At 40.0% G+C, this 21,198-nt stretch overlaps 1 protein-coding gene across 2 annotated transcripts in view; it reads right to left on the bottom strand.

Moving 5' to 3' along the window:
- The window catches only part of cacnb4a (calcium channel, voltage-dependent, beta 4a subunit), a 34,512-nt gene that overhangs the window by 8,149 nt on the left and 5,165 nt on the right, over window positions 1-21,198 (bottom strand). The window contains exon 1 of one of the 2 annotated variants that reach the window (XM_056263181.1): window positions 19,646-20,071. The exons of the other annotated variant lie outside the window; for it this stretch is intronic. Within the exon in view, the coding sequence (XP_056119156.1) occupies window positions 19,646-19,690 (45 nt within the window). The 5' untranslated portion in view covers window positions 19,691-20,071. Of the gene's footprint in view, window positions 1-19,645; window positions 20,072-21,198 lie in introns of those variants that run through there. 2 annotated transcript variants of the gene reach the window in all.

Genomic DNA, 21,198 nt, shown 5'->3' with positions numbered 1-21,198 from the left:
CAATACACTAAATTAATAATGAAATTTCCACAAATATTAAACACAACAGTTTTTGTTAATAAGTAATGTTTCTTGAGCACCAAATCAGCATATTAGAATGATTTCTCATGATTTCAACAGTTATTTTAAAATGTAATAATATCGACTGTATTACTGTCAATATTACTGTTCACAATATTACTGTTTTTTGTTGTATTTTTGATAAATAAATGCAGCCTTGGTGAGCAGAGCACAAGATACTTCTTTTAAAAACATCTATAAATCTTACCAACCCCAAACAAATCTATGAAATGATAAATGATACAAGTAAAATACTAGGAATTCCACCTTAATATTCAGTGACATGGCACAGAAAAAGGCAGTTCCCAGTTTGCATTGTGAGGAACATGAAATCACGAATAACAAGTTATATTCCGTCGCTTCATACATTATCACAAAGAGGCGACAAGGCAGATGTGACACTTATGAAACCAAGTCCTGTAAGAGTGCAGTAAACAGGTCTGATGCAGACTTCACAGTGTTTGTAAAGCTGAGAAATACAGTCGACTGAACATGTGCAGATCTGAACAAGACCAGATCAAAAGCAGAATTATTGAAGCTGACAACCTCAGAGTCAGAACTATTACATCTTGGTCAAGTGATTACTGTAATCTATGACTGGGAATGAGAAAGAGAAACGGAGAAAGGATCAATAGTCAAAAAAAAGAAGAAAAAAAAAGGGACAAACTATAATGGAGAGCAAATTTGCTTCTCAGAAGTTCCTCCTGAGAAAAAAAAAAAAACTTATTTCACAAACTGCAAGTCAGGGATTTAAATATGCGGTCAAACGTTTATCATCAAATTCTTCCAAGAACAAATCATCTTGCTATTAGCTTTATTATTGATATTAATTTATAGTAAGTACTAATTGTCTTTTTATTTGTCCAAGAGAACTACTTAATCAAATCTAAACTTACACAACATAAATAATCTTTTATTTTCCTGGAACAGCAGGAAACTAGTACTGCAAACCGATATATGAATAGATGGATCTTCAGAAGGAATATCTTAGATATAAACCCCACGTTAAGTGAGAAGGAGGAGTCTGTCAAAAACAGAATGGCACTTTACTGAGACACATTAAAATTGCAAAAGCAACATGTGCTTTGATCTCCAAATCAAAAGATTGTGCTCAAAGCCAAAAATATGCCTTGAAGGTTCATTAACCATATAGTTGTGTCCCATAAGAACATATCCACTAATCATATAATCCACTAATATTCTCTTTATAACTACAATACAGTCATCCAGCATCTAATACAGCACTTTTTTTACTTCAACACCAGCAACTACTGTATATATGCCATTAAAGGAATGTTATAATCTTATACAGAATCTTTGACGTGTCGATTACTTATTACAAAAAATAATCTGTAAAAACAGTACATTAATGCACTTACAATGCATCGTCAATGAGGTAAGGACAAATTCTAAGTTCGTGAAGCCCGCCTAAACGATATTCCATCTCAGACCCCCTAAAAATAAACGATTAACTCTGTTACCACCATCAAAATCTGTCTGAGATCTTGCTTCAATGCTTGCTGAAAACAGAAATCGGGGTAACATATCAGATTTTACATTGAAAACATTGAAGTTTATTTCATTATGTATTGTTATATCCTTTGTATACATGCATCCATGTTGTTGTATCCATTGTATTTTATGCTCCATATTAAATCCTTTAAAAGGACAATAATAATGAAGGTGGTATTACTTAATGTGTCAAATTATCTTACAACATATAAGATAAAATGTCTTACAGCTGTCTGGACAAATAACATCAGTGTATCCCCGGATGCAGTTTGACAGATGATGCCCATTTCTATCTTTTCTGTGTTGGTGTGGGTTCCTGAGTCGTCCTCTTGGCTGAAGTCTGATATTGTTACCATCACAAGAGCTGTAAAATACACACTGTCCCTCACTTATATGTAAAGAACACCAAACTGCAGAGAGATTGTACTGCACCAAACCTAATGTAGAGCAAAAAAATAAAGATGATGGACTAACAGAACACCATAAATGGAGTCATTTAAATCACCATTCTTTCTCAGTTTGGACTTCAGTAGATAGTCTTCTTGACCATGTCTACATGCCTAAATGCATTGACTTGCTGCCATGTGATTGGCTGATCAGATATTTATTTATGTTAACGAGCATTTGAACAGGTGTACCCAAGTGACCGGTGAGTGTGAATGTGACCCAAACTAATAAAAGGCTGAAGAAAGAAGAAAGACTACAGGAGATTGGTGAAGCCCATATGCCAAAGACAAGCACACACACATTCCAGCAGAAACGCCTCATCAGAGAGAAACTGATTCTATTCATGTACTCCCTCAAAGGTACATGGAGACATCCATCTAAGGGCAAGCTCACACTACAGAACTATGAGATTACATAAAGTTACATGGTTCTCACAAGTTTTCTTGTTGTCTGTCTGTCCTTATCTTGTCTTAAAAGTGCTCATATTAACACAACACAACGCTGATAAGATGCACAAACAAAATCTTTGGCCAAGCGGAAACAACGGAAAAACGTTTTCTCATACAAATTCACGTAAGACATTAGAGAGCCGCTCATATGTGCAGAAAAAAGATGAGACAAAAAAAGAAAATTGGGCAGAAATACACATGGGCTGGCTGTCCATGTCTGTTCAGGTAAATAAATTATATCATAATGTTAAGTATATTGCAAATACCACTTATTTACAGTTTAAAAATATATTTCTTGTTAGTTTAATTAAATTGTCAAATTGTCACATTGCATTCATGTACATTAAGGTGCATGATATCATTAGAGCAGTTTACCATGTTGTTTCATCGTTCACACTAAAATATCACGTGGCGATTATATCAAACAGGTTTGAAAATATCGCAGCGTGTGTGATTGCTCGTGACACGAGATCACGTCGCCGACATGCTCATATTTGACGAGCATCAGCGACAGCAACGAGCACCGATTTGGCCGTGACCCGAGGATTTTGATCTGTCTGCGAAAGCAAAATCCAGCCAAAAGTCATGTGGTGTGAGCCTGCCTTAACTCTATGATCTCATCACTTCTGCAAGTTCATGGTTACTCACTTTTGTGCCATGACAGATGTCTCTACCACTGCGGGGGATGAAGGAAGCAGACGAAAGGCACAAAAGATATCATTCTTTTGTTTTAAGTAGCTTAGCAACTAAGGAAGCAACTGTATTGCGACCGGCAATACAGCATATCCATCTATAGATCTCTGGTTTGGTCTGGTCACTTAATGATTATATATCACTGACACTGAAATTTTGGAGCTCACATCCCTGGTCTTCACATTGCCCTCACTATTGGCCATCACACTAGATCATGGACCTCCATGGCCAGAAAAGTCATGTGACCAGTGTTACATAAGGCGATGTGCACTGAGGCGAGTCAAGTGACAGGCTCTGGATCTGCTCTTGATGACATCAAAGCCCCTGTAATTCATCCTCACCACACCTCGTTCCATCTTCTCATTCTTCAGCAGGCATCAGGACCACTGGATCATCAAACTATTCAGTTTAATACTGCAACACAAACAGTCTGTATCTTCAAAATTAGCTGATGCCCAATGACTTTTAAAAACAGGTTTTTTAGTCCAAGTCCATCACAAGTAGTACTGTTTTATCTGGACAGTAAAAAACAGTGAGTTTGTTTACATGCATGTTTTTAAACTGACTATGCTTAATAAGCCGACAACGTGTGTGGCTGTAACGGTCACCAGCTGGAGTGCCCTTGAGAGCCACCAGAGCCTGCTCTGCCTCAGTCTCCAGGCCCTCTTCCGCTCCACGGGCCTGGCCCTCCATCCCGCCCCCGGGTCCGCTCCACCTCCCTCCTGGACAATTTTAGGAGCATCTGGAAGCCTCTTCTTTGAGGGGGGGCTGTGTAACGGCAAAGTCCTTTAATGCAAGTCATGCCACTCGGCCGCCATCTTGGCAACGCCTCCGGGCAGCTATTTCGGACTAACAAGACCAGGCACCTATCTAAATGAATGGGCAGAGAGTCAGAACTGCACTTTCACTGGTCACCGGGACATAAAAACTGCATGTATAGAAACAGCAGTAAATTATGATAAAAATCGCTGAAAAGGTTTGATGACTTTGCCCCAAAATAAGGTTTAAAACGCCTTTTTCCCCAAAGGTTATACTTTTACTACGCATGCGCAAGGGTTCTCTCCCTCTGTCATGCGCGCGCTACACAGTTTGAAGCACAGTATGTGCGAGCTCTTGCTCGCTCGCTCTAGATTCCGGGAGATTTGAACTAATTTGCGGGCATCAGACAGGGAGCCGCTATCAATCTGCGGGAGACTTCTGATGTCTGATATTTACACATGTTGCACATACACTGCATATCAAATCTGCCGCCTTTTCAAACAGTAACGTATTTTGCGCTGTCGCAAACCTCAACTGTGCGCATGCGTCAGTGGAACCAGACGATAGGCTTAAACGTTTCCCGGCTTGACTGTTAAAAGCAGACGATTGGCTTTCCAGCGGGAGGGGCGGGACATGTGCATACAACCACCATCTTTGGCGTTACAGGTTTTCCCTATATAGTTGTATTAAGGATTGATGAAGTGGCATGTCTCTATATAAATATATAAATAGTCTCTGGTAACGGTCACCACCTGGAGTGTCCTTAAGAGCCACCAGAGGGCACTCCACATCAGACTATTGTCATTCCCTCAAAAACTACATCTCCCATGACTCACTGCCCGGGCTCTTCATTCATTATCACATTCACCTGTGTCTCATTATCTTGTTTAGCTCACCCCATATATAAGCCTGGTTTTCTCATTCATTATCTGTGAAGTCTTGTTTAGTGTTAGTACTGCAATTCTGAGGGTGTTTGTGTCCTGTTTCTTAGTTTCCTTGATTCTCTGCCTGTCCCCTCGGATTTCTCTCCTTGCCTCAGCCCTTTTCTGTTATTGTTTGGATTGCTTGTTTGTGTATGACCCTTGCCTGGATTTGGATTACGTCTTTGGATTACCCTGTTCAATAAATACTGCTTTTGGATCCTCAACCTTCTTGTCTCAGAGCAGTTTGTGACAGTGGCTTTTAAAGCATCCGCTCCTCGTCAGTGGAATGCCCTTCCAGAACAACTCAGAGCTCCCAAGACTACGGAAGTTTTTAAAAAAGAACTGAAAACTTATCTTTTTAGAAAAGCGTATTTTTAAGTATTTTAAAGTATTTTAAGTGTCTGCGTGTTGGTTTTTTTATTTATAATTTTGTTTTGTTTCTATTTTATTTGATTTTTGTAAGCACTTTGAGATTTGATGTCAAATGTATAGTGCATTATAAATAAAATTCATCATCATCATCAGTGGCCATGTAAATGTGGTAAACTGTTTTCCTTTATCAGCATAACTGGCTTAAGAATAAACCGATCGACAGAGCTAGATCTTTGCCCATTACCCCAATTTCGCCCAGAATGTAAACACCTTGACCTGCGTTCTATCGGCTTATTGAGGTGCGCATATGTGATATGTGGCAGGAAAGCTTCCTTACATGGCAGATTTAACTGCATCCAGCCACAGCTAGTGTTTCGCTGTAGGGGAGGAGAAATATATCGCAAACTCTGACTTTTTCTTGACCCAACTAAAAAATAAAAAATGTGTTTTTGTGTGGAAGTTTCCCGCTGACATTTTGAAATACTCTGGGGTTTTTTTAAAAGCTTTTTTTTGTAACATCACAACACACATAACGCATAAAATTCGCCTTTGGCTAAGCCCCGCCCCCCTTAGTTACTGTTGCTACGTCCGACAAACAAACTTCATCTGGGCTCTGGTATCAACATGGCTTATGCTGTGACAGCTCTTCCTGCTAAAATGTTATCAAACTTTTATAAAGCAGCAAATAAAGTGTCCGATAGAAGTAGGCAAAAAGGGGCTGCAATATACATTCGAAGGCTATATTCACGACATACAGGTGAAACGCAAGGAACAACAAGGCATCCAAATAGAGGCAAAAGCATACCGGTCACAGTCAAAAAATGAACCACCGCATATCCTACTAATCGAGACGGAGGCTGGGACTAACAATATCAAGGAGCAACACTGTTCATGCAAAGCTGGGTAGGTCTCTATTCACTTCTATAATCGTTATTACAAAGCACACGGACTACGCGAGTATAACGTTGTATTTATTAGCAGCGTGTGCTAGACGACACTTGTCAGGATTTGACTTCGGTTTTGGGAAGGGAAAAAAAACGGACGCTCCCTCCAACCTCTCTGGGAAACGCGTATCTGTGTTACAAATGCCCCAGGCACAACGTTTAACCATATTTTTGATAAAACTACGATGGTAATAGCCTGCCGAGACCAAAAATATGAGACGCCTGTGTTAAAGTCAATGGTAGCGCTGTGAAAAAGTGTCGGACCACTGTGGGAGTTCGTTCTTGGCTGCGCTGTGATTGGTCAATCTACATTCTAGGGTGTGGCTTAGCCAAATGCGAATTCACTGAGTGAAATTCATGGATGCTTATCACCACCCGGCAATAACCTGTTTTTTGTTAAAAAAAAACCAGTCTTGTAAACGCAGTTTACTTGCATTGCCAGGTTACTGATTTGCAGGTAAACTGGTAAATTGAGTTATTTCAATAAACAGATTTTTGGTAGTTATCAGCGTATTGTGTGCATGTAAACGTGTTCAATGATAAAAGCGTATAATCATATAAACATGCAGTTGAAATAGCGAAAAGTAAAGTGTTTAAATAAAAGTATTAGTCAATTGTCCTTAAGATTGGGTGAGCCTGCAGGATCTGACAGAGCTGGCTAGCAGATGAAGATCAAGCCAAACCAATATGCATTAATGTACAGAATCCGCAGTCAGGCAATCATTTCACTTTGGAACACATTACACCCCGTGGCCAGCTGGTTTGCTTCCTCTATGTTGCCGACTCAGCGATACTGATGGTTGGATGGAGAGAGATGGTAGGGTGCGGCAACATTTCCCCAGCAGATGATAGCACAGTTCCTCTTTAACAGGCTGCCAGCAGCAGAATTAAACCTAAAATCAAATATTTCAAACATGTTCAAGCAATGAACAGTTATTAACCCTACAGATTACTCTTATTATAATTATCAGTTTTTAAAGTATTGAAATATTTAGAATTTTTTGAAGTATTGAAAAAATATTTCCAGTCTGCCTCCTCTTTCTTAAACTGTCGGTGTTCTGGCCCTGTCAGTTCTCTCAATCAGACTGCAGTTCCATTTTGTGCCACTAGCACAGAAATTATGCACTTAAAGGCAGGGTACACAAAGTTTTTCATAAACACTTTTTGTTATACTGGTTGAAGCTCTCTTCACATCCTGATAGCAATCAATAATAGAAGTGGTCTAAATATTAAAAAATGTACATATATCTTCTTTGGACGTCTCAGGACCAAAAAATTTCCATCTAATCATTGCAATCGGTCCAAACTCAATGATAGGTTGTCTGTCAACCTATGTATTTCCATACCTACACACACCCTGCTCGCACAGACATCACACATCATCAACATGATGTTCCGTAAGCCAAAGCAGTTGTAGACTGTTGTGTTGAAGACGCGTCCAGAAACAAACTGCAGCCACCATTTACATTTCCTCCTGAACCAAAACACTGAGCTTATGTTGCGTTCACGCCATGCCGCAATTACCGTAATTAAAAGATGGCAATCCATGACATTCTACTCAGATCGGTTCACGTCCTCAGAATCGGATTTATGCGTTACTATGGCAACACTATCAACAACGAAATGAATCTGCAGCAGTCAGGTGGTAAAAGTCAGAGCTCCTTAAGGCGAGACACTACAGGTGAATAGGGTACAAATTTTAACTTACAGATATCACCATGAAACTTTACCAGTTGTTTACTCACATGAATAGGAGAAAAAAATGTATTGCAAGTTTTCTGTAATTTTATGTTTAAATATGCTAATCAGGTTATATCTAATTAAATATGTGCTAATTTGCATATATTTTGAAGTGACGAATCTGACCATTGAAGAAAAACAAGGTTCAAAATTATTTTTGCATTTTGTTGATATATTCAATGAAAAGACATTACCAGATGGGATTTTTTTTCAGCACAAGTCTGAAAGAAGACATGTTATTGAAGACAAATAGCCCAAAATCTCAAAATTGACCAGTGAAAAACAAAACAATGTTTTTGCCTGCCGTGTCTTGCCTTAAGTTGTTTACGTTCATTATTACTGTAATGTTATGTGCTTTAAGACATGAGGTAATTTAACTCCCTCTCTATGGCTTTGTGCATTCATGTGTTTTGGACGAGGCTTTAGAGATGCTCTGAAGTGAGGGGAATCTTATGATTTCAAAGCTAGCTTGCTGTTACTAGCCTCTCTGAAATTGCCTACCCTACCTTTAAACACAAAAAATATGGAAGTTTAACAAGTGAGTTTTAAAGATGCTTGATGATGCTTAAGAGGTTCATAAAAACATATTTCTATTTCCTGAAGGCATGATTCAGTCGACTGACCTGTTCATGTCAAACCCATAAGAGAGCTTTCCTTAGTTTCCACCAAAGCTTGCTCTATTTTGCCTTAGATCATTTAACCGTTATGCTGCCTCAGAAGTCTGTCCAAAATCAGATTCATGAAGTAGCCTACCTTTGTGCACAAACGCTGCCTACAAAGTCATTACCCTGATAAGGCAGCGAGGCAACATGCCAGCTGCCTAAGTTTTCGGACGTAGCCGAAGACTTAAGCACAGGGGTGCCCAATCCTGTCCATCGAGAAGTACCTGCAGCATTCAGATCCAACCCTGATCCAACACACTTGTCTGTAATTATCAAGTGCTCCTAAAGATATTAATTATCTGGTTCAGTTTTGTTTGATCAGTGTTGAACTTTGCAGGAAGGTAGATCTCCAGGAACAGGATTGGGCACTAGCTATGTACATAGATATATATATATAGAATTTATACATAACAATAAATATATGCAAATAATGATGAAAATGTATAATGATACATCTGAATGAAACTCATAAGTCTCTTTAAAAGAGCTTTATCATTTCGAATGCACATCCTTAAGGGACAGATTAAACCTTCATATGAGAATGTCCAGAGGCACATTAGAATTTCTAACTCAAGCACTCGGTTTAGTATGAATGCCCAAGGAAATTATTTCTGTGCCTCGACTATCAAAACCTACTTAGCATCAAGACAGTTTTATAAATGATCCAGCTGATATTTATTTATTATGACATAGCGAAATCTATGAACCTGTGCTTCCAACAGCTGATGGAGACATGAATGGTCCGCAAGTAAAAAGAAAACGATTCTAAAGTACTGCATAAAATATATACAAATATCGATACTTCCCCAGTTGCAATGATTTAAAGCAGTGGTTCTCAACCTCTCCTGCAGGGACCCCCTGACACACCATGTTTCTGTTTTAACCCTGAAATGGCACACCTGATTCAATTAATTGAAGGCTTAATGAGTAGTTGACTAATTGATCAATTAACTAATTCCTACTTCCTACTCTAATAATGACTCATTAAGCCTTTAATTAATTGAATCAGGTGTGCCATTTCAGGGTTAAAACAGAAACATGGTGTGTCAGGGGGTCCCTGCAGGAGAGGTTGAGAACCACTGATTTAAAGGGATTGTTTTTTTGCCCCTGAGAAAATATTTTCCACCACCATTTTTGCATCTTGGTTTCAACAGATGGTCTCTTCGGACTTTGGAGAGGGTTTTGAGTTCTGCAAGTTAATGTTTACTTAGTACTCTTTATTATAACAAAACATCAAAGAAGATTCTTCATGATATGAAGATGACCCCTTTAAACATAATGGCATCTTTCTTTAGATTCTTAGATTGTGTACCCATATATACAATATAAATTGGTTTTTAAATGTTGTATATATATTTATATATTAGAATTTTATTTACTGTAATTAAGAATCCTTTTCAAGGATTTTCTTGAGAATTATTTTTACGGACGATTTGAGCTAACAACTGGGGACAAATTTGTCCCCAAACCACAGTGTAGATAAGCAAACCCACACACCCAAACGACGGCTGAACCACATGCAGCATTCATGTACTCTGCCTCAGTACGTACACCATTATCTAACCACGTCAAGTGTGTGGGCTTGGGTTTGTCAAGCCACACGTTCTGCTTATCTTCAGAGATTGCACGCCGTGAACATTTTTCTGTGATGCCAGTGGGTCTGAGAGGATTTGGGGCCCTCAAAGCCCAGTATGATGTTAGATCCTTGCCCTGCATTTATTTAAAAACAAAAGCAGATTATACGGTCAGTGAAAAAGCATCCTCCGGTGAGCAGATATGAAGATGAATCATGAGAGCTGAGGACCAATGCAGGCAAGCGCAGTGGGTAATTATTACAGATAAATCTCTCCACAACACAGAATGAGATCACTACCATTTAGGGCCACATCTGACGAAAGCAAATACTTAACCATAAAAAGAGATGATGAAAGCTTTGTATCACATAGTAAGCCATGAAAGGTACTTCTCGTATCTGACTAAACTGATCTTTAAATCAGTGGCTCTCAACTGGTGGGTTGCAATTTACAACCCAAAAGTGGAATCGAGTCAGTGACTCACTGCACACTGAACTTGTCCGTTCGTTGTTCAGTCCAATTTGTGAACTAGTTGTGAACACTTGCAGAGCCAGACATTACTAGTTCTAGAATCATAGTACGTCTGATTTTCTTTTCATTTTGAGACTGGCATTTTGAGAAAATTCCACTTATTTACTCATGTCATACCAATCATGTATGCATTTCATTCTTCTGTGGAACACAAAGAGGACATTTTTTAAAGAAAATTCATACAATGAAAGTCCGTTTAACAGTGTTAATTCAAAACACAAACTGCCCTTGCCGATTCAGTCCAATATTCAGTACAGTCAATATTCAATACAATTCAGTTCAATAACAATACAGTCAAAAGAATTGTTTCAAAACAACAATCACTCATCTGTTCTTCTCAAAAAGATTTATCTTAAAACTATACTGAAAGAACAATCACTCACACTTTAACTGCAGTATGAGATTATGTCTGATCCGGTAGATTGAAACTTATGCAGTTGGTTTGATTAGAAAACAATTCCAAATATAACAGTGTGGTTCTGGTTAGGCTAACAATAGTGCAAAAAACAGGATACATGAAATAATTACACGCAATGAATAGTACCCGCTTGAACCCTCCATTACCTTTAATATTCATAAGCCGTAAGGAAAGAGAGGCAGACACAATTAGACCACGAGGCTATATTAAGATCATCAGAGGCCACCAGATCTGAGCTACTTTGTCATAATTTCATTCTAATTACATAATTTCCATGATATTTCTGCACCATATAATTCCAGAGAAAATACTTGCTGCAGGGTATTAAATTGTCCTCCACACAAATTAAACAGCCTCTCAGTGTTTTAAAGTAGGGAACAGATAGATAGATAGATTGTCTGAGGATTCTCTAAACATTTTATTCTTCAACTTCTTTAAACTTCATTGGAGCCTCTTGATTGGATCCCCATTGGTATATTGTGTGAACACCTGCTGCCTAATAAACAGAGCTTATAGGGGTATTCATTTTTACTAACTTGCGAACTTATGCGAACTTGTCCTTTAACAACATTGCACTTTATGAGTAAGGTGAGTGGAGGTAAATCATAAAGATCTCCTTCTAAGAGCCACAGAATAAAGAAAGCTGCAGTGCGGCGTTTTTCCTCTTTGTCGCCATCTCTGTTCGAAATCTGCAATTGCAGTCATTCACGGAATTATCAACTTTACGTGAGTTGTACTTCAACACCCTTGACACGGCACAGCGCGGATGAACACAATGTTTGAGGAGAGAGTGCAGCTGTCAGTCACCGTGCCGGTGTGGATACTGGCATTCAGAATCATAGATTATTCTTTTTGGAAGTATGACCAACATAAGAATTTTCACTGGAAAATGTCATCTGAACTAGTAAGAAACATCCACCTTTGTTCTGGTTCTGACATTGCAGTAAATCGCGCTGATTAAATCTATCAATCGCTTATAAGTTATCATATCACGCAAAACCGTGCAAATTATACTTTGTTCTCAAATTGTTAGTGTTAACAATGTCAGCATTGCGTGACTACATGTAATGTCCTTCCGATATGTATCCTTGTTTTCGCATGGGTCCGGTTGCAGTCTCTTTTTTTCTGTAACGTTAGCCACTCCGAAGTCCGAACGAAGTCTTTTGCATTTTACAGCGGGTGAATCGATAGTTGTCACTGGTGATTGTCGTTTGAACCTTTCTGGATCCGCCATCAAATTGATAAGTTTAATTATATCAAGTGCTGTGAGAAAAGGCTATAAATCTCCACCTCCAGCATCCTCACACGCAATATAGCCTACTAGCCGAGACTCCTCCTTTATATGTACAGATGTGACGTAATGATGCAAAGACATGCTCGAATCTCCCGCGGAAATCCACCAGTACCACTGGAATTAAAAACAATATTACAAGCTTACCGTTTTGAATCGAACTACGGCAAGCAGATAGTTTTGAACACTGGCTGGTTATGTATTTTCCCAAATATGTATTTTGGATAATTTTTAACCCCAAAAAAGCTACGGACTGCAGCTTTAACAGAATGCATTTGGTAAAATGGAATGTTATAACTGCGTTCAAGACAAAGTGTCCAATTCTGAATTTCAGCAAAATTTTTGTGAGGATTTTAGTGTAACGGAGTCACCAGATCAGCATGCTCCGCCCACTCGTTCACTCTCCCCAGAATTCTGATTCCCTGCACATCATCATCAGCGCACACTATATAGACTCTCTTCTCCTTCACTCCCTTATCTAGTCTTGTCCCTACGAACGCATAGACTCTACCCTGATACCTACCTGTACTTACCCGCTTCAAGGATTCCTTACCTGAACTCCGTCTTCTGTCATCCGTCTTCAGTCATCCATCTTCAGCCACCTGTCATCCGCCTACAGCCTGCTGCTCTCTCTCTGTTCATCTACAAGACACAGACCCGTATTATCATCCAGCTAAGTCCTTTCTGTCCATCCATTCTGTCACTCTGCCACAAGCTTACCTGTCTGCATAACTGTTCGGATCCGTGCCACTGCTCAATAAATCTGTTTACGTATCACCTACTTCTCTGTTTCGTGACAGAAGACCAGACCTCATGCAGAGTCCCACGGATACTGCAGAGGATAGCCCCACCGATCCGTTCGCAAACCTGGTTCATGCTGTTCGTCTTTCCCTCCAGCCTTCAACATCTGTCAATCCACCCGCCATTCCCGATGATCTGATTCAAGCCGCACGTTCATCACTTCCGCACCCAGCACCTTCTGCTTTGCCTACTGGCTTTGCTAGTCCATGGCCCGACCAGCGACATTCACCGGAGAGGCGGAGGATTGCAGTGGGTTCCTTTTGCAATGCAATGCCAGACTGTAAAGTACAGCTATCCACTTCCTCTGGTCCCGGCAGCTCTGGAACAGCTACGGGGAGCTTGCATCTTCTCCAAGCTGGACCTGCGGAGCGCATACAACCTCATTCGTATACGCCGAGGCGATGAGTGGAAAACAGCCTTCATTACCCCGTCAGGACACTATGAATATCAGGTCATGCCGTATGGCCTGTCCAACTCACCTTCTGTCTTCTAGGGCTATATGAATGAGGTGTTCCGGGAATTCCTTCAACGATTCGTCTTGGTCTATATCGATGACATCCTCATCTATTCCTGGAACCTGGCTGAACATCACCTCCACGTGACACAGGTCCTCGAGAAGCTCCGCCATTACCATCTCTACCTCAAGCTGGAGAAGTGCGAGTTCCATACCACCTCCGTACATTTCCTGGGATATGTCATCGATCAACGTGGCATCCAGATGGACCAGAGGAAGGTGGATACCTTTCGGAACTGGACTTAACCCACTACCATCAAAGAGCTCCAGCACTTCCTAGGATTCGCAAACTTCTACAGACAGTTTATTCTTCACCAGGTTCGATTTCACTGTCTCGTATCGACCTGGAGATTAAAACGTTAAGGCTGATGCCTTATCCCGTCTTCATCAACCTGATCCAGAAGATTCTTCTCACGAACCTATTCTCCCTCCAGCCATGATCGTAAGTCCTATCCAATGGGCCATCAATGAGCAAATTACCCAAGCTACTCGCTCCAACCCTGCTCCGGAGATCCAGAAGGACTCCTCTACTCTTCCAACCTATCGTCTGCCCTCAAGGGGTTACCCACGGCCTTCGAAGCGGCCGAAACCATGTTCCAGAACGTTTTCCGTCACTTCGGTCTTCCCGAAGATATAGTATCGGACCGGGGTCCGCAGTTTATCTCTTGGGTCTGGCGGCCCATGTTCAAGCTCCTCGGAGTATCAGTAAGCCTCTCTTCCGGTTACCATCCTCAAACCAATGGCCAGACTGAGTGGAAGATCCAGGAAATCGGGAGATACCTGAGGTCCTACTGCCATCAAAACCAGGACAGCTGGAGTCACCACAGGGCTCACCCCTTTCCAATGTATCCTGTGATACCAACCTCCATTATTCCTCGGGTCGGGTGAGCCCTCGGAGGTCCCAGCTGTCAACCACTGGTTCCAGCAAAGCGAGAGGGTATGGGACTCACCTCATGTGCATCTCCAACTTGCAGTGCGGAGACGCAAGAGACAAGCGGACGCCCGAAGAACATCTACCCCTCGCTACGATCCAGGCCAGAAGGTGTGGCTCTCAACATGGGACATACGTCTCCGCCTGCCTTGCCGTAAGCTGAGTCCCCGGTACATAGGTCCATTCACTGTGCAGAGGCAGCTCAATGAGGTCACCTACAGGCTAAACCTTCCACCTCACTACCATATCTCACCATCTTTCCATGTGTCTCTCCTAAAACCTCACACTGAACCTATGTTGTCTCCTCCCACAGAGTCTGGTGGCGATGAGGTACCTCTTCCTCCCGAAATCACAGAAGAGGAAGCCACCTACCGGGTTCTCGCGCATGCGTCATTGCGCTCTTGTGAACTCACGTCAGAGGCCCACACAGAAGAAAATGAATAGTTGAATAAAGTCGTTATTTTTGTTTTTTAGTCGTTTTTTAGTCGTATATTCGTATATGAGCCACTGTAGTCACTTGGACTATTTTAATGATGTTTTTGCTAACTTTTCTGGACCGGCAGAATGAAATTGCCTAGAAGCCTATGAAGGAGTGAGACAGCTCTCAGATTTCATCAAAAATATATTCATCTGTGTTCCGAAGACGAACGAAAGTCTTACGGGGTTGGAACAACATGAGGGTAAGTAATTACTGACAGAATTTTTATTTTTGGGTGAACTAACCCTTTAATGTTATATCTTTTTTTAAATTATGACTAACTCTATGAATACTCTTTAAAGGTCCCCTGACATGAAATTTTCACTTTCTGAGGTTTTTTAACATTAATATTAGTTCCCCTAGCCCAGGGGTAGGAGAGCTCGGTCCTAGAGAGCCGCTGTCCTGCAGAGTTTAGCTCCAACACTGTAAAAAACCTCTCCTGTCTATAGCCTTAGTAATCCTGAAGACATTGATTAGCTTGTTCAGGTGTGTTTGATTAGGGTTGGAACTAAATTCTGCAGGACAGCGGCTCTCTAGGACCGAACTTGCCTACCCCTGCCCTAGCCTGTATTTGGTCCCCTCGTGTCTAGAATTTTCAATCGGTGTAAACCGAGCTTTGGCTATTTTTCTCTTCTCTGCAGCTCAGACGCGCTGATCTTGAATCTCCTCCTTATGACGTCATAAGGAGGAAAGGTTACCTCCCCTTTCTCTGCTTTGCCATGAGAAAACGAGCTAGGAACAGGAAGTACGAACGCGCCGGCGCAATTTTAGTTTTTCCTGGAGAAATAGCTTTGAGATTTGAGTTTTTCCTCGAGAGATATCATGGCTTGCAAACGAGCGAAGCATGGCAGTTGATCAGTGTTCGGATGTACAAATGAACACAAAAGTATTTTTTAGTTTCTTCATCCGAGCCTCTGAAGAAACAATGGGTTAATTTTATTTTCTCTGGAAATGCGCCGACACAACTTCCCAAAGTTTTGTATGGTCCAAACATTTCACCGACGACTGTTTCCTCAACTCGATGAACGTCTGAAAATAAATCGATCGAGCTACCAAGCAACAATTTCTGATGTGTAGCCTAATTGTTCAAGTTCAGACAGGTAAGTTAATCTTTCTCTCAAAATCGTTCAATACTGTTTATGCATCAGTAAGTCAAGCCAGTGACTAAAATATCAACTTCACATCGTTTCTTTTAGTAGGATGAAAATAATCTTATTTAAATTCTGAACAAATTATACAGAAAGCTATCAAAGAACAATCTTTCCACACAGCGCGAGTTTATCTGGACAACTCGTTATGAAATCAATGACGCACGTTACACTGCACAACGAAGCTCTTACTGTATGTACGTACTACATCATCGTGTTTGCATTGGGGAAAGCTTTAGAGAGAGCAGAAACTGCGTTGCAAAGATAAGATCTTCATGCTCGCGATCAGCAGACTGTCATCTGATTGCTCAATGCTCATCACAGCAACATTTTAAGTGATGGGAATAGATCTAAATACTTTTAAAGGAGCTGTATGTAAGAAATGTATTTCAATTAATCATAAAATGGCCCTGAAATGTCACTAGACATTAAGAAATCATGTACATTTCAAAAACTTATATCACTGACAACAGTAGTCTGGCCAGGATATTGTCATTTAAAAAGTGCAGTTGCAGCCCTCAACTGATGTTGATGTTGTCATGTTGTGTTTTGGTCTGATGCTCCACCCTCCACCTATCTACCAATCACGAAGTCAGTAGTGTTGCGGCATCCGGGTTGCCAGCTCTGCTCTAGTTACCACAGCTGCAGCTCGTCACGTTCCTGCTGGATCCTGCAGCCGATCTGGCAACCTCGAGTCAGGGGGAGGAGGAGGGGATACACCACTCGACAGTAATTTGACAGTGATTGCAGTACCAGTTTTGGCCACAATCTTACATACAGCTCCTTTAAAAATTCTCACGATTCGTTAATCTCGATAGCTGTAATAGTAAAAACGTATAATAGCTGTAGTAAAAGTATTCCAGAAGGTTTCGCATGTAATACATAGCTATTTCATATGCAAGCATGTCACCCAATCACAGCAGTGGGCGGTTACACTGAATCCCACAGAGACACGCCCCTTCAAACAGAGCGTTCAAATCAGAGGCTAAAATCAGGCTAGGAAAAATGGCTTTTATTTCTAAATTATGACTATTTTTGATCTAAAAAACATGCTAACATTATAAGGGCAACCCAGGAAACATTATAAAATAATAAAATAACCCCATGTCAGGGGACCTTTAAATTGGCATTGCTCAAAGCGAGTGACTTACTTATTTGATCATTAAGTTGCTTATTTCTTTACTCATTAATTTGCTTATTTAATTACTTTATTTTATATATGAGAATCTTTTTCTATTTTGCTAGGAAAGGTGGAGTGTTTATTAATAAATAAGGTTATTCCAGTTAGTGAGCCTATATCTGTGTCTGACTGATTTGTTATGTCTGTTGTGATTTTAAATAATTACATAACCACATGCATTGTCACTGACCAAGCTCTTGGCGCATTCTCTCAGAGACAACGATGAATCTACCTCAACAAAACCGATAACGGTAACCTATAACATCTTAATTTAGCTTAATATTTCTCTTGTGGACCATACATTAATGACAGCGAAAAAATTAAAGAAGTTTTTTTAAGTCGGTGTTTGAAGCTGCTTTTGATTTTCACAGATCACTGATTTATGCTGTGTTCGAACCTAAAGACTGTTATAAGGCCTATAATTTTAGTGATTATTATTAGTTTGTAATTGTATTGTTTTAGTATTATTAGTGTCATTTTGTTAATGTGCAATGGAAACAACACAAAATGCTGATGAACAACAATGCCGTTTTCATCTTGACTTAAACAACAAGGCTATAAGAATGATGAGTCTCTTTTATAACAAACACTTGATAATTTTTCAATAGATCACCTTGCAATTAAATTTTGTGGGATGTAGTTTTGTAGTCGTTTTTAAAAATAAATAAATTGAGGAGCACTACATCCTCATACGTGCGTATCAGTGGGTCAAGATGTGGTTACTGTATGTTGTGATGCCGTTAAGAAATTAGGGAAGGCAAATGAATTGTAGTTCTCAATATTAATTTAATAATAATACTAGCCATATAATAATAATAATTTATACATTAATGGGAAAACGAGCCAATTATCATCTGTTATTGGATGTACCAACAAACAGAGTCCATAGACTCCGGGCAACTGAGCCACTGAGGACACCATGGTTGACCTTCATTAATGAAGAAAATGTGACAAAGAAAGTCGTTAAAGTGTTATATATTTGTGCAAATCATTTTACGCTGGACTGCTTCACAAATGAGGGTCAGTTCAACACTGAATTAGCACTGAATATGTTTCTGAAAGATTTTTAGATAAATGACGGTACATGGTCAATAAGTTGAATTAACTTAACTCAACAACAGCTACATAATTTTATCCACTTACCATTGTGGGAAACCATTCAGAAACGCACAGTTGCATTCTAAAAGTTGTAACTTCTATTAGTCTCTCCATCATTTTATGCATTTGGCAGATACTTTTATTCAAAGCGACTAACATTGCATTTCAAGGTATACATTTACATACTTATCAGTTCTTGCTTTCCTTGGGATTCGAACCAAAGACCTTGGCGTTGCAAGCGCCAACGGTCTACTGTTTGAGCTACATGTAAGGCTATACACTGCTACTGACTTGGCACACAAAAACGGCATGTTTTTTCTCACATCCAAATAGGGGCAAATTTGGCATGCTATAATAAATGATCAGTGGGGTATTTCGAGCTGAAACTTCACAGACACATTCTGGGAACACCAGAGACTTATATTACATCTTGTAAAAAGAGGAATAATAGGTCCCCTTTAAGCAAATAAAATGCATCAATGAGTCAAAATCCTACACTATATTATAAAACCTGATTCAGACAAAAAATGCATAAGATCACGGATTAATCTTTGCCTATGGTAACACTGAGTGGAACGGGAATAATTTGTGGTGTAAGAAAACAGCTGCATCTCAAAGAGCAACAGGCGCATCTCTTGTAAAGTGTTGAAACTTGTGACCACTTGATTAAGGAGACTGGCCTTGATGTGGCTGTAACCAGCATAGACATACGTTGTTTATGTCTGATCTAAAGACACTTAATGACCCCCCCCCCCCCCCCCCCAAAAAAAAACAATGCTTGCAAGCTAAGAGGAACTAAACCAGTAAGCAGTGTGGCGTTAGCAACAGCTCAATGATTCGGAATAACAGGCTACCACCACAGCTGACTGATGCTCTCCACTCACACTGACTCCACCGATGCATCCACGGAACAGAGCGCGGTTTAGAGAAATAGTGGAGGTGATACTTAAAAACAAAACACATACACATGCACACAAACACATACAGATCCCCTCCCCCAAAACACTCACTGGGACCAGTAGCACCATCTACGAGCTGAATCTGCAGCCATCCCCAGAGCGTTTGTGTGAGCATGCATTCATTGAAAATACCATGAAGATGCACATAGACCCTTACTCACCGCCTCCGAGTCTTCGAATCCATGAAGGTACAAATTGTCGTACATGGAGGTCTGATATTCCCAAGGGACCACCTTAATGATCAAATGCAAATGTGGGATAAGAAAGCTCCAGCGAGAGTATGTCTAACAGGGCTCTCTTACAATCCCCTTGCCCACAGAAAGACCACCAAAGGAGGAATGTCAAGGAAACGGCAGTCGCTCTCTTGCTCCTGAAGCCAGCGTATTGTATTAATGAGGATGAAGCGTGATCGATCACATCATAGAGAACTGGGGCTCACCCCAGAGGCTGCAGAGACCTGGCATTTTATCAAGCTTCTACAAACAGAGCAAGCAAACAGAGTCTTCCTCAATCAGAGGCTGATGACAAAGCAGCGAAACCGTCTTCTGATTGGCTGATGGGAGCTCCAGTAAGAAAAGACAAGTGCTCTCTTCTGTTGAATGTTAGAGGAGGAGAAGGGGTCTGCAGGGTGCTGACAGCATTCCACTCCTTGACCACTGGGTTTCCTGCAATTTTTCCTCGCTGTTTCTATTTTTGTCCATCTTGGAACTGCATCTCACCTCTTTCTCTTTTCATCTCCTTCTTCCACCCATGTTCACAGATAGACTCCACAAATACTTACAAATAATTTGTGTATTACAGTTCACATACACGGTAAAAAAAAATAGGTGTTTGCAAAATTCAACTAATTTTAAAATTAATTCACCTGACTGAATTTTAGATTTCTTAACGTTATTAGCTTAATTAAACTTTTAATGTAAATAGTTCAATTTATTTATATTGTTAATTATACTGTGTAAATTATTTAATATTATTATTATAATTGATATTATGTGTTTCATCTGAGAGAAAGAGCTTGCTGTCTTAAACTAATGACAACATTTGAGACAAAAACATTCATAAAACACATTAAAATGCCAAACACAAAGTCCACATGGTACATGATACACACATGTAAACATAATTTTAAGTGGAAAAACAAACGCATCCTGACATCACAACACGATACTAAATATGACACCAAAATCAAAGAGTCAGATGGTCAAATAAATGCAACAGTTGCAAATATGATTTATTCATGTTCCAGTGCATGCTCACAGCAAATGGAACTGTTGAAATGAAACCATTTCCCCCCCAATGTAAAGCAAGTTGAGTGAAAAAGCTGAATTGAGAAGCATTATTTGTGTCCCTACTATAACTACAATAAAGTAAATTTTTACAATTAGGTAAAAAAACAGCAATATTTACTTCTAGATAAAGTATATATATATAAAACTGGCCTATAACTTGTGTATACCACAATGGCATAATACAAAAAAACCCATCCCTACAAACGTCCCTTGTCCCTAAATCTCTCTAACTGATATTGAACCAGACTTTTCTTTAGCAGGAGTATCAATACCTCTGCTTTGTGTAATTACATCCCCATGACTGTGGAGAAGCTATAAAACACCAACTCCATCTCGAGGTCACTGGGACAAGCAGGGACCCAGGGCACTAGAAGCTTGTTTTGCATTTCTAAGTCTGTTATTGATTTATATTTCCCATGATATCA

This window comes from Rhinichthys klamathensis, unplaced genomic scaffold, assembly GCF_029890125.1.
Source record: "Rhinichthys klamathensis goyatoka isolate OS25496 unplaced genomic scaffold, OSU_Roscu_1.1 h1tg000201l_1, whole genome shotgun sequence".
Lineage (NCBI taxonomy): Eukaryota > Metazoa > Chordata > Actinopteri > Cypriniformes > Leuciscidae > Rhinichthys > Rhinichthys klamathensis.
Note: the sequence above shows the minus strand (reverse complement) of the source record. Positions and strands in the feature narration are given on the sequence as shown.